Here is a 13,886-nt window from a genome sequence, read left to right on the forward strand (position 1 = left end):
CCGTGGCACGTCCGTCCGACTCGGCCGTGGCACGTCCGTCCGACTCGGCCGTGGCACGTCCGTCCGACTCAGCCGGGGCACGTCCGTCCGTCTCAGCCTTAAATAATATTTGTACATTTATTTCACCTAATCATTTGATACTATATACTAGACTATACTAGTATCCTATATGAATTCTATATTCTCATTGTATTAATTTTTACCTAACCGTCCCTAAAAACTTTTTGTGTTTCTCAAAATGTGTCCTTTTAATAGTTAATAATACAACTATATGCTACTAAAATGGCGTTATTGATCCCTAATTCATAATAATTCATAATTCATTCTTCTCAAATGACTGCTGATGATTTTTCTATGTTTGCTGAGTTTTTTTTTTTTATACGTTTTTATAAGTTTTCTTATAAAAAATTATTTTTAGAATGTTACGCTGGCCAAAAAAAAACAAGCGCCGGACTCACCCGTTTTAACAGAACAACTTATTGACTCGGGGGTGTTTGATTTCATGCAGACGTAGGTTTTATAACACACGTGAGTAATGTTTCATGCACGTTAACGTACATATCGTTGTACATACTGTATCTCACTATATATATCGATGAGCATATACATTGCAATGCACCACAACACGTGTGGCAGGTGCATATGTGCTGTGTTACACTGCCATCTACTGGGCGGAGTTGGAATAACAAGCTGCATTCACAGACGGTCCCGTCATAATGTGTTTTATAAGCCAGGATGAACAGGTAGCGCTAAATCTGTCTGCGGCACTCCAAATGTATTTGTGGCGGTCCGCCAGAAACACTGATTTCTAGTCATTCTGCCCGACTAATTTTAAGTCAGGGGCAAGCCACGAGTGATGCAAAGTGGTGCGGTTTTCATTTTGTTCTTAATTCTTTCTCTCCTTTCCTGAAAGGTTGTTGAGTAACCATGGCAACACAGCTCTGGCACGTCATAGCATGTCTAAGATAGTAGTAGTCATATTAGTAATATATGGCATAGGATTGAAAGCTTTCACTGTCCATGCATGAAGAATAAACTAAATGTTAATTGTAGTATTTGTGCTACAATCGCACGCCTTTGTGCTCTAATCATTGGATGCTGGCCTGCACATGTTGCCATGGTGACAGTACGTATATGTGTGTGTGTGTGTGTGTGTGTGTGTCGCTGTCTGGTCTGTGCTCATCTTGGCCTCCCCCTCATCTCATTTCATCTCATCTCTCTCATGTCTTCACCCGCAAACACCAAATCTGTCAAAATGCCAAACGTGCTAATCTTTTGATTGATTGATTGTGTCACTTATTATTAAATGTACTGCTTGACTTCCAGGATTGCTTATAAAGTCACTGTTTTGCTCCGCTCTAAAAAAACCTCTTAAAAACAACAACAAAAAAACCCAATCTGATGTCAATTTCAGCCTTTTTGTGACATGAAAAAGTTTTTGGCAAAGACCAAGAAAATAAAAACAGCACATTTTGCTGCATTCAAGACGCCTACTTTGACCAAGCCTTGCACCCCGTGGTAGCCGGCTAAACCACAACCAATGTTGCTAAAAGTCAACATGGCATTAACTGCATGACTGCATTAACGCACAATGTCCACCTCAGACTAGTTAGCGGTTATTTCTCCGTTTTTGGCAATATTCACACAATATCAAAAGTGACACTGATTCTAAATCAGAGACGTGGCGTAGATTTGTTTTTTTTAACATCAGTTTTTTCGAATCAATACACTTTGAGAAGTATTGTTTTGGTGTGTGTTTATTTTATTGAAAAGCATATAGCCCAGGGGTGGGCAAACTTTTTGACTCGCGGGCCGCATTAATTTAACAAAATTGACGGGGGGGGGATTATGTAGTATTTTACACATAACAGTCCATTTTTACACCTATATTTTTACACATATTTTACATGTAAAAGTGTCATGCAATCTGCTATATGTGCACTTTGAAATCATTTATTTGATGTAAAGTGTGTTTCTCAATGTATTATTATTATTATTATTATTATTGTTGTTATTTTTATTAGAATTATTATTATTATTATTAGTTATAGTAATGTTATTATATTATTATTATTATTATTTTGTTATAATAATATATAAATATATATATAAATAAATATAAATAAATATATACTACCATTATTATATTAATATTATTAACAACAATATTAATATAATAGTAGTATTATTATCATTATTTGTATTACTATTATTGTGCTTGTGCTCCTTTTTCCAGGAGTATTTTGTAATATTACTACCATTATTATATTAATATCATTAACAACAATATTAATATAATAGTATTATTATTATTATTATTATTATTATTATTATTATTATTATTATTATGTGCTTGTGTCCCTTTTTCCAGGAGCATTTTGTAACAGACCACATCAAGTAACGAAATTGATAAAGCAGCTACCTCAACCATCAAAAAATTGGCCCAAGCCACGATGCCAGGTTGTATGTTGAGTTCAAATGAAATATTTGGAAAAAACAGGCGGGCCATATTGAAACACTTGGCGGGCCGGATGTGGCCCCCGGGCCGTAGTTTGCCCACCCCTGATATAGCCTATATGCATTATTGGGCTATATACTATCATTGCATGAATGAAAACATGGGGCTCTAATTTTGTGGCGGAGCGAGGCGCAGCTCATGCAGTGGTAATTTTGTCCAGCGCACCACCGTGTGCAGCCGATTTGGTGATTTGGTAGACTGGACTGCGCCGAGATGGGCGTGCAGTGGCAATTTTGTGATAAAACAGCGCGCCAAAGGTGCGGAAAAAGCTTGCCACCGCCGGCCTGGTCTATTCGGGGCGCAAGCGAAGCGCAGCCTTCGTAATGGTAAATCGTCTGGCAGGCGCACAGTGCAGACAAGTCACCAAAACCTTACAGGCAGATGTGTCGCGCTCATTTCAGTGGAAAAAAAACAAACAAGTAAGATGCCTGGATTAGCCTGCTGCTGTCTTTAATGTCACTGATGCGCAGTCCAGTCCTGCGCATTTAAAGGCAATGAGAGGCGTTCATTTGATTGGTTAAGATTACACTCTAACGCCTTTTCTCTTCCCTATTTGCCACTGGTGAGAGGGATGGAGGCGTGGGTGCGCTGCGCCAGACTGCGCTGCTCACAAAATTTTTGTGAGCAAGTTGGCGTGGCGCAAGGCCGGGGGCGCCATCGATGAAATTAGAGCCCATAGTCTCAAAAATAATTTTGACACTATTCGAGAATGTTTGTCCATCAAAAATATTTTTTTGTAAACACTTTAGACCAACAGCATCGCATCAAATGTTCCTAATGCCTCAGATGGAGGGGTGTGGCTTTCTCCCCCCCCACCACCTCACCACCCTCATATTTACCCCCCTCCTGGTACCCTTCCATCAGTCTTAGTTTTTGTCTGCTTATTGCATAAATGGTGCAAAAAGTGCGCGTGCAGTGGTTGTCTGTTTGTGTTGTCAATGCTAATCAGGTTAGCTTAGCTGCTCGTCCATGTACACACTTATTATTCCCTCTGTGTGAGTGAGTGATACACTCTCCCTTTCACCCTCAACACACACACACACACACACACACACACACAAAATCCCGCTCCTGCCTCCGCACTGGCTGCAACAGCATGATGTCATCTCTCATCCGATTGGCCGAGAGGCGCCGGGAGAGAGGAAGGCAGAGGGAGGGGACTGGAGCTCGGGAGAGGAGTGAAAGAAAATGCCGGCATTCGCACGGGCGGAGGCCTTTTTGAGTGGAAAGGCGACGTTAACCCCCGCGGTGAGGCGTCTGTGAAGCGACGTCCATGCGCGGCGGCCCAGAGGAGCGGGGGCACCCCACCGGGCACGCCCTCCCCGAAGCATGAGGCGCCTTATCTGCCAGCGCATCTGTGACTGTGAGTGTGGGAGGCGGACTTTGGGCGTTGCGTGGTTGTTTTTAAGGTGACGCGCTCACCTCTGGAGTGGAGTGTGCACGTGTGGGTCACGTGATTTCAGGAGCGCGTCGGCTGTCGGGGGGCCATAATGTTGCCACTGTTAGGGACTCGGATTATGGATCGGTAAAGTTGGGGTTGTTGATTCTGTTTTTAGGATTTATTGATTGACTTCTACATTCTTAGCTTCCCATGGTCCTGAATATGAAAATGATGATTGACATTTTCATAATTCTTTGTCCACCCTCTCATTTTTCTACAGATCGTAGTTTCGATGATGACGACAGCGTGGATGGCAATCGCTCCTCCTCTGCATTCAAGGTCCCCAAAGTTCCCAAGAAGGCGGTGGAGTCTTCGTCCGCACGCAGGCCCAGTGCGACCAGCGCTAAGCTAGGTAGAGTCACCCACCCCCGTTTTTTTTTTTTCTTTTAAATGTGTGAACAGCGTTACGGTCACATAGAGACTTGAGTCCGCCGACGTCGTACGCACGGCGCTCCTTTTAGAAATGCCATGCTTTTATTGTTCCTCTTATCCACCGCATCGCCGCTGCCGTGGAAACACTTTAGCAGCCTTCCCGTCGAGAGCTCCTTTTTCTCTGTGTATCGATCTCATCGTGCTCATCGTTTCTCATCCACCGCCACCACTTCAGTTCTCCGTCGTGCCGTGTGGACGGGGGGGTGTGGAAACTGAGCGCTTTGCTTTGTGTCAGGTTTTTATAGCTTATTGAACAACACGACGTGAAGTTACTGACTTGCGAAGGCAAACACGCCGGTAATGGGACTCGAACTGTGGCAGGTTGCCACCAATAAACGGATGTATGGAACCGCTGAGATGATGTACCACAGTTTTTCTCAGCAGCTTGGTCGGGATCTTCAAGTGGGTCCACGGTTCCAAGTCTAGAATGGTTTAATTTCATTTGAACATGCATCAGATTCCAATTGAGTGCATCCCATAATCAGTTCCCAGTTCCACATGTCCAAAAGGAGTAGGAAGAAGCAAAGCTTATTAAATCCTACCCCTCCATCTAGTAATTTTACAATCAGTAACTGTTACATTTGTTCACTTCCTGCTTTCCATAATACAGTTTAGGGTTTTTTTTTTGTTGTTTTTTTTTAATAATGTACCTCATACCAAAGTAGGAGATGATATGAGCATCCAATGCCATAATGGGTACCATAGTAAGTGTCAATATACAGTAAACCTCGGATATATCGGACTCGGATATATCGGAAATTCGCTCACAACGGACAGATAAAAAAGAACCGATTTTTCTGTAATGCATTTCCAATAAAAATTCGTTGCATATATCGGATTTTTTATAACGGATTTCGCCTATTTCGGACAAAATCTCCAGTCCCGTTCCAATGCATTTCCATGAAATTTCCCTCGCATATATCGGATGGCCGCATCGTGGCGCTCCGATTCGCCGAATCGTGACAGGCCGCTATACGGCAGCGTTTGCAGCGTTGCCTGCGCGTCCAGGTACATTGGAAACATAGTCAAGGAAGTGCCTTTTTATAACGGATAAAATCCCATTTACACATATACCGGATATAAATCCCATATATGCGTAAAACTGACATTTTCCGGTATACGCATATAACGGATTTCATTTATATCGGACAAAACCAGTGGGAACAATTGAATCCGATATATCCGAGGTTTACTGTAGTGATATATATATAGCACATCATGACTGGTTCAAGACTCTTCATCCTTGTATTTAGCAAACATCAACTGCTTGTATTGTTTCTTGAATTCTCATCCTTGTACATCGCTTGAGGTCCTCACGCAACCCCTTTCATAGTTTGATTCCACATACTGAGATGCTGTGGCTTTGTAACGTTGTCCTTGCATGGAAGTTCTTCCCTGAGATCATATTTCTCCTCTCTTGTAGCGAAATATTGGATGACATTTTTAGCTAATTGGTTATTGTTAGCTTGATGCATTATTTTAGCTGTTTGAAGATGAACTATATCAGCGAGTTGAAGTATTAGCGATTTTAGAACTTCGGTACGAGGTACATTATTTTAAAAAAAAAAACTTAAATTGTATTATGGAAAGCAGGAAGTGAACAAATGTAACAGTTAGTGATTGTAAAAGTACCAGATGGAGGGGTAGGATTTAATAAGCTTTGCTTCTTCCTACTCCTTTTGGACATGTGGAACTGGGAACTGATTATGGGATGCATTCAATTGGAATCTGATGCATGTTCAAATGAAATTAAACCATTAGCATAGAAATAAGGAGTTAGTATGTTCTCTATAGGCAACATTATGGATTATCCTTTAGTCAGTGAAGTTGCTTTTATAGTTATTATCCCATATTTCCACATAATAGGTAAGATATGGTGGAACAGGAGAGCAATAAAGAGTGGAGCGATTTCCGATTGAGAACAAATTTAGCTTTGTTCAATATTGAAACATCAACAACAGCAAGAATAACGCTATAACGTCTGCTTATGGCGTTCCAGGGTCCAAGGAGAGTGCGGGGGCCGTGGATGAAGACGACTTTGTCAAAGCCTTCACAGACGTTCCCGCTGTCCAGGTAGACCATCAGCTTCTCATGCCGTCTTTGTTCTTATCACCGACTCTTCCCATCTCCCCCACAGATCTACTCGTCCAGGGATCTCGAGGACAACCTGAACAAGATCAGGGAGATCTGCTCCGATGACAAACACGACTGGGACCAGCGAGCAAATGCCGTGAGTGGAACCCATCCCGAACCGTTTCCTTGCTACCTTCCAAGCGTTGTGGGTGAATGTTCCGCGTCTCCTTCCAGCTGAAAAAGATCCGATCCCTGCTGGTGGCCGGCGCCACCGGCTACGACTGCTTCTACCAGCACCTCCGCCTCCTGGATGGAGCCTTCAAGCTTTCCGCGAAAGACCTGCGCTCCCAAGTGGTCCGAGAGGCCTGCATCACCGTGGCGTGAGTGGCGCCGACAGACGTGTGCGTGATCTCTTCACTTGGATCATTCTTAGATGTGCCTCCGCGTCCTTCTGTGCAGCCATCTTTCTTCCGTGCTGGGGAACAAATTCGACCACGGGGCCGAAGCCATCGTACCGGTCCTCTTCAACCTCATCCCCAACTGTGCCAAAGTCATGGCCACCTCCGGCGTGTCTGCCATCCGCATCATCATACGGGTACGAGTGAAACCTGATCATTGGATGTGCCTCGTGGGATACATTGTGATGGTCATCTCATCTTCCTTTTGTAGCACACGCATGTCCCGCGACTCATCCCCTTGATAACCAGCAACTGCACCTCCAAGTCTGTGGCTGTGAGAAGGTGAGAGCAAACCACCAGGATGAAGCTGCTGGCGGTTCTGCTGCTGACATCACCATTAATAATATCATGGATCTTCTCCAGGCGCTGCTACGACTTCTTGGACCTCCTACTACAGGAGTGGCACACCCATTCTCTGGAGAGGTGAGGAAGACGCCTCATCACATATTAATACCACAGCACCCGGTCTACTCGGGGCAGGTGTCTGACTACAGTGCACCGCGGTGGCCACAGCAGGTGGCTCCCTACGCTCTATGCCAGGGGAGGGCAAACTTTTTGACTCGCGGGCCGCATTAATTTAACAAAATTGACGGGGGGGGGGGGGGGGGGGGGGGGTTATGTAGTATTTTACACGTAACAGTCCATTTTTACACCTATATTTTTACACATATTTGACATGTAAAAGTGTCATGCAATCTGCTATATGTGCACTTAGAAATCATTTATTTGATGTAAAGTGTGTTTCTCAATGTATTATTATTGTTATTTTTATTAGAATTATTATTATTAGTTATAGTAATGTTATTATATTATTATTATTATTTTGTTAATAATAATAATAATAATAATAATATTAGTATTATTATTATGTTAATAATAATAATATTACTAAAATTATTATATTAATATTATTAACAACAATATTAATATAATAGTAGTATTATTATCATTGTTGACAACATTATTATTATTATTATTATTATTATTTGTATTACTTATATTAATATTATTAACAACAATATTAATATATTAGTATTATTGTCATTATTGACAACATTATTATTATTATATTAATAATAATAATATTACTAAAATTATTATATTAATATTATTAACAACAATATTAATATAATAGTAGTATTATTATCATTGTTGACAACAACATTATTATTATTATTATTATTATTTGTATTACTTATATTAATATTATTAACAACCATATTAATATAATAGTATTATTGTCATTATTGACATTATTATTATTATTATTATTATTATTATTACTATTATTATTATTACTATTATTATTATTATTACTATTATTGTGCTTGTGCTCCTTTTTCCAGGAGCATTTTTGTAAACAACAGACCACATCAAATAACGAAATAACGAAAAGCAAACAAACAAAAAAGGAACAAGGGCCTTTTCCTGTTGCCTCTTTTGCTCTGGTACAAAAACCATAGGCCCACCCCGGTGCATCCTGGTCCTGTGAGCACTGCCTACCTAAATATATTGCAAGTGCCCAGGGTGTTATCCAATGAAATAAACCCAGAAATTAACTACTAATTAACCCCAACAAAATATGATAGATAAACAAATAAATAAATAACTTAACAAGAAAGTATTATCAAGTAATCCAAACAAAACAACAACAACAAAAAATAAATCAGCAGATATCATAAACCTAGGAACACACCAATAAATGGCTCCTACAGATATAGATATGTGTATTCATGTATCCAGTGGCAGACCAGCAGTGTAGCAATGAATCCCCTCTCCCTCCCAGGCACACAGCCGTTTTGGTGGACAGCATCAAGAAGGGCATTCGAGATGCAGACTCTGAGGCCAGAGTGGAAGCCCGCAAGTAAGCCTCAAAAAAAATAATTTCTACAAAATGAAAAATACATTTTCCATCTCCTCCTCCTGACGGTCTTCTCATTTTTTGTTTTTGTTTTGCATCCATCGTCCTCCTCCAGGGCTTACTGGGGCCTGAGGAACCACTTCCCCGCCGAGGCAGACGCCCTCTACAACTCCCTGGAGTCGTCCTACCAGAGGACGCTTCAGTCCTGCCTGAAGAGCTCTGGCAGCGTGGCTTCGCTTCCTCAGAGCGACCGGTCGTCGTCGTCGTCGCAGGAGAGCCTCAAGTAAGACGTTTGCCGCCTCACTTTTTTTCCCGGAACAAAAAAAATTACACGCTCGCTGCTTTGCTCTTTCAGTCGCCCTCTGTCGTCCAAGTGGTCAGCAGCTCCGGGCCGAGGTGAGTCGGGCGCACACGCCAAGGACGCCACGACACGCGTCATCCTCTCCTGTCACGCTTGGTCACATTTGCCCCATATGATTTCATTTACGTTATTCTATAGTTGATCCAACTGTGTCGTGTTTGCCTGCATGTGTTTTTTGTCATGTGTGTATATATATATCCCTTCATCGCCCCGCCCCTTTTCCAACACACCCCTCCCATCTCCATCTATCCCATCAGTCCTCATGGGTTCAAAGAGCGCGGCGCCGTCCGCCTCCCTGCAGCGTTCCCGCAGCGACGTGGACGTAAACGCCGCCGCGGTCGCTAAGCAGCGGCACGTCGTGCAGGCCAAGGCAGCTTCCCGCATGCCCCCTGGCTCCTACTCCTCACTGGGTAAGGGCCCTGTCAGTCAACGCGGCGTCGGGCCAATCAGAGACAGACGCCGGCGTGAGACAGAAACACGCTCTCTTCATTTTTCCTTCCACGTTCCCGGCGCCTGCGCTTTGCTTGCCAGTCTACATGGAATGTCGTGTAGCCGTGGAATGTCTCTGCTCGACAGATACTAACACACACTCTTCTCCTTTCTCTTCTTTCATTTTCATTATTCTGGCCTTCCCTCGCTTCCTTTTCCCTCTTTTCAATCATTTTGTTTCCTTCCCATTCTCCTTCCTCCTCCTCCTCCTCTTCCTCCTCGCCCCAAAGATGATGCCTCTGATAAAACGGATGGTAAGATCATCTCACTCTGCTTCGCCGTCGCAAGCCTCCTCCCCCCTTCCCTTCCCTTCCCTTCTCTCCAATCTCCGCTTTCCCTCTGTCCTCCCTGACCTCACCCACTTTTAACTCTGCTCTGCCGCACTGTGTGGTCACAGCGCCCCCTGCCGTCACTTTGTCACATTACATCCTGATTCACGTCACCACGGTTTTCCACATGTAAACATGATCATGCATTGGCTTCATGTGCAATAAAACAATAGATGGCACGGTGTTTCCCACGGGATTGCAATCTGTTTGTGGGGGGGGGGGGTGACCTCATGAATTATTTGAATGAATTACCATAATTTGCAAAAAAAAAAAAAAATCCAAGACATAAAAATCAAAAATATTTAAACTTACAAATTAATTGTGTAGCTTTTGGCAGGAGCTGCCTGTGACTGCTTTGAAATGGGGGAGGGACCCACAGCAGCGCCCACTGCTCACCCAAAGTAGTAATACAGTTTTCTGTGTGGGTTATTATTGTGTGTGGATGTTCTATAGGAGTCCCACGTCACTTATTTGCTAAGTTGCCCATGCCGGTCCTTCAATCAATCCCTCCTGCTTCGTTTTCTTATTCTCTGCCTTTCTCTGTTATGAGCATGGGCAAACATGCAGCCCCCCCGCCACAAATAAATGTAACCAAAGGGAAACACTGATGCAATGACGCTTATGCTTATGGAGCATCCAGCGCTTAAATATTCGACATGGAAGCTGATATTTCCGTCCCCCCCCCACCCCCGCTGTGTCTGTCCGGGGTCAGACAAAGGGTAAAGGGGGGGAGAACATGTTAGCGGCGGTTGCTAATCAACATCCATGCTGTCTGTCGCTCTGTATTTTGACGGGCATGGCTTCAGATGGTCTGCAATTAAGGCTGGAATGCTCCATCTTTAATGCGATTAATCGCAATATAATCGCAATATGTGTGTTTTCTAACCCCCATACCTCCTCGGTGGGTGTTTTTTAACTCGCAGCCCCCACGCTAGGTTTTGTCCAGCGTTGGTGTCAGACTACAGATTCGGGCTAGTTGTGCATGTTTCGGGAGTTTTTTTTTTTTTTTTTTGTGCGTCTGCGTGTGACACTGACTCGCCTCCCCGCCCCTCCCCTCTTCCACAGGCCGCGTGCGCACCAAGCAGCCCCTGTCCACCCCCAGCAGCATGTCCAACCAGGTGGATTCCAGAGGGCGGAGTCGAACCAAGATGGTCTCCCAGTCACAACGTATGTAACGTAGTATGTGTAACGAATGTGTAACGAATGTGTAACGAATGTGTAACGAATGTGTGCGTGTGTGTATTGGCGAGCATAAGAGTCGTCCTTTTTGGGGTTTCTGTTTCCTGTTGCCTTCACGGCATCCATAAGCTCCGTGTTTTTGTGCCTTCAGGTTCAGAAGAATCCGATTGCACACCAGGTATTCTATGGGAGTGTGTGTCAGATTTGTCAACGTGTGTGTGTGTGTGTTTTGTGTTTCACTGTGTGGGGGGGGCGGCCCACACGCTATTGCTCTCATCTTTGAGTCAGGTGGTTTTTTTTGTGTGTGTGTGTGTGTGTGTGTTTTTTTGTGTGCAAAGAGAAGTATTTTTATTTGTATTTTGTAAAGACAGTGGAACCTCCTGAGGTTGAATATGTACAAAATACATTTTTGTCGTTATAATCGGTGGACAAGCCAGGCTAGCATTTCAACAGTTTGATTGATAGATAGATAGATAGATAGATAGATAGATAGATAGACAGACTCCCTTTATTGTCATTGCACAAAAAACAGTAGTGAAATTGCCAACGAAATGTCGTTGCCTGGCTCCCATATAATAACAGACACAAAAGAAGATAAGAAATAATAATAATAATAATAATGTGGAGAATAAATAGATAGAATAGACACCCCAAATATGAACAACATAATGTAAAGTGCAGCGTGAACAGTAAATTGCCCAAATAATTTAAATAAATCATAATAATGTGATAAAAATGGTGATAAAGCAGTAATCTAAGATCATATGAAATAACATGCAATTGTTTAAAATAATAATAATAAAAAAAATAATCTTATCTTATTTTATTTCATGAGCCGTGCTATCACATGGATGTCGCCGATACGAGTCTGAATTTGAATCGGAAAATAAACCAGTGGTATCGAACATCACGAATCACAAAGTCCGAAGCAAACCAGATGTTGCGAAACCCGAATGATCTTCTCGTAAATGGAGCCCTGCGTCAAATGTCAATCAAGTTTTCCTTATTTAAGTAATTAAGTATCATTTTTTTATTTTAGTGGCTTTTTTTATTGTGTTAAAATACCATTTTGACATAGGTTACATTATTTGTTTTTTTTCGCTAAGTTAACCACGATAAACCGCTTGAAGGATGGCGTTGGAGTCGTACTTTGTCTCGGGCTTGGGAGCTAAACGTCAGCGGGAGTTCCGATCCGACTTATCCGAACCTTGCAGCGTTCCCGTTTCAGAGGTTCCACTGTGTTTTTTCCCTCTGCATGCTGTGTTTTCATCGCCAGCGTCGGCGTGTTTTAGCATCCCGGCGCACTTTATGCGTACCCAAACACTTCCCGAGTGTAACGCTTTTTCCAGATAACCGAAAAACAACCTCGCTTGGCGATTAAAGCGCCGACAGTCGATACTAAACGCGGCGTCACTCGGCACCAGCTCGTTCAATAAGATGACAAAAACGTGAAAAAGGGCAGCTGATCAGAGGCCTTGAAAGAAGAGTGTGATTCTGTAAGCGTTGAATCCTGGCAACTGGACCGGTTTTCTTTGTGGAAGACATTTTGTCTGAAAAAGTGGTCTTCCGTTTGAAAATTGTAGGCGTGACGTCTCCCTATATGTGTCCCTGGTTGGTGCGTCCCGTGGGGGGGTCCTTGTTGTTGTTGTTGTGGTCCATTCCCTTGATGTCTTCTCGACATCTTTCCCCCCAAAGATTGTCTCATTCCATGGGCAGAGTGGCCACTCACGAATAAACAAACGACTTATTGTTATGCAGGACAGTCGGTCCCCAGTCATGCCCTGTAGGGACCACCCACCAGGGACATAAACAGGACAACTCCACACCTAACATTTTTAGAGTCCAGTTGCCTCCATTGAGTGTTTTTTTTTGTTTTTTTTCTTCATTGTGTTTTGCGGTCCGGCTTGGCTTCATACGTACGCCGCCATGTCCCAACATGCACTGCTTTCCCAGGCTTCCATGCACAAGCTCAAGTCATTGCTCAGTGTCGCCTTCTTGTGATGATTAAACCCACAAGTGGATCAGTGCCCCCCTTATGTTCTGGTCCCCGCCACAGCGCTTTGTCCACGTGACATACCATAATTGAAGTAGTTTAATTTGCTGTTCTCCCCCCCCTCCCCCACCACCAACACCACCTCGCCGGTGCTCTCACTGGGCTCCACGGCTCAGGATCGCAGTCCGCTAACCAAGCCGGTGGTAAGAGTCCAACGCTCCTTTTTTTATTTGTATTGCCTTGACGCCTCCACCGAACCACCGAACCACGCCTCCCTCACTTGACAACACCGGTGCTCACTTCAAGCTCCACCCACCCACCCCGGCTAATGCATGCTGGGCGCTTGTAGGAGCACTCTGATGGTTTCTCTTGTGTTTGGGCCCTGCACTGTTTTGAGAGCCTCCTATTGCTGCACTTTAAAGGTGCTCCAATCTGGGTTGGAAACGTGGAAACATGGACATATTTTATATATACGTACACTCCGAAATGCCCAGGGGGATACCCGGAGGTTGTCTACCACCTAGCATTAACTGCTCCTGATCAAGATTCCAAGACCACATGAAAAATGTTGAATCTTAAGGAGTTTCTAAGAACTTCAAAAGGCGGAGAAAAAATGGAATAGGCAATGTATTGCTAACAGCATTAAAGGAAAACTGCCTTTTTTGGGAATTTTGGAATTTTTGGGATCATTCACAATTCATATATGAAACACGAGCACATATTTCGTTCTCTTTTCTGTGCATTTTAACCAA

At 43.3% G+C, this 13,886-nt stretch overlaps 1 protein-coding gene across 1 annotated transcript in view; it reads left to right on the top strand.

Moving 5' to 3' along the window:
* The window catches only part of LOC131101315 (CLIP-associating protein 2-like), a 65,237-nt gene that overhangs the window by 33,522 nt on the left and 17,829 nt on the right, over nt 1-13,886 (top strand). Inside the window, exons 8-22 of the mRNA XM_058046263.1 lie at nt 4,180-4,311; nt 6,391-6,464; nt 6,529-6,621; nt 6,699-6,844; nt 6,924-7,059; nt 7,134-7,204; nt 7,286-7,345; nt 8,709-8,786; nt 8,899-9,066; nt 9,139-9,179; nt 9,402-9,554; nt 9,864-9,887; nt 11,028-11,129; nt 11,293-11,319; nt 13,311-13,337. Coding sequence (XP_057902246.1) covers nt 4,180-4,311; nt 6,391-6,464; nt 6,529-6,621; nt 6,699-6,844; nt 6,924-7,059; nt 7,134-7,204; nt 7,286-7,345; nt 8,709-8,786; nt 8,899-9,066; nt 9,139-9,179; nt 9,402-9,554; nt 9,864-9,887; nt 11,028-11,129; nt 11,293-11,319; nt 13,311-13,337 — 1,332 coding nt within the window. The remainder of the gene's footprint in view (nt 1-4,179; nt 4,312-6,390; nt 6,465-6,528; nt 6,622-6,698; nt 6,845-6,923; nt 7,060-7,133; nt 7,205-7,285; nt 7,346-8,708; nt 8,787-8,898; nt 9,067-9,138; nt 9,180-9,401; nt 9,555-9,863; nt 9,888-11,027; nt 11,130-11,292; nt 11,320-13,310; nt 13,338-13,886) is intronic.

This window comes from Doryrhamphus excisus, chromosome 14, assembly GCF_030265055.1.
Source record: "Doryrhamphus excisus isolate RoL2022-K1 chromosome 14, RoL_Dexc_1.0, whole genome shotgun sequence".
Lineage (NCBI taxonomy): Eukaryota > Metazoa > Chordata > Actinopteri > Syngnathiformes > Syngnathidae > Doryrhamphus > Doryrhamphus excisus.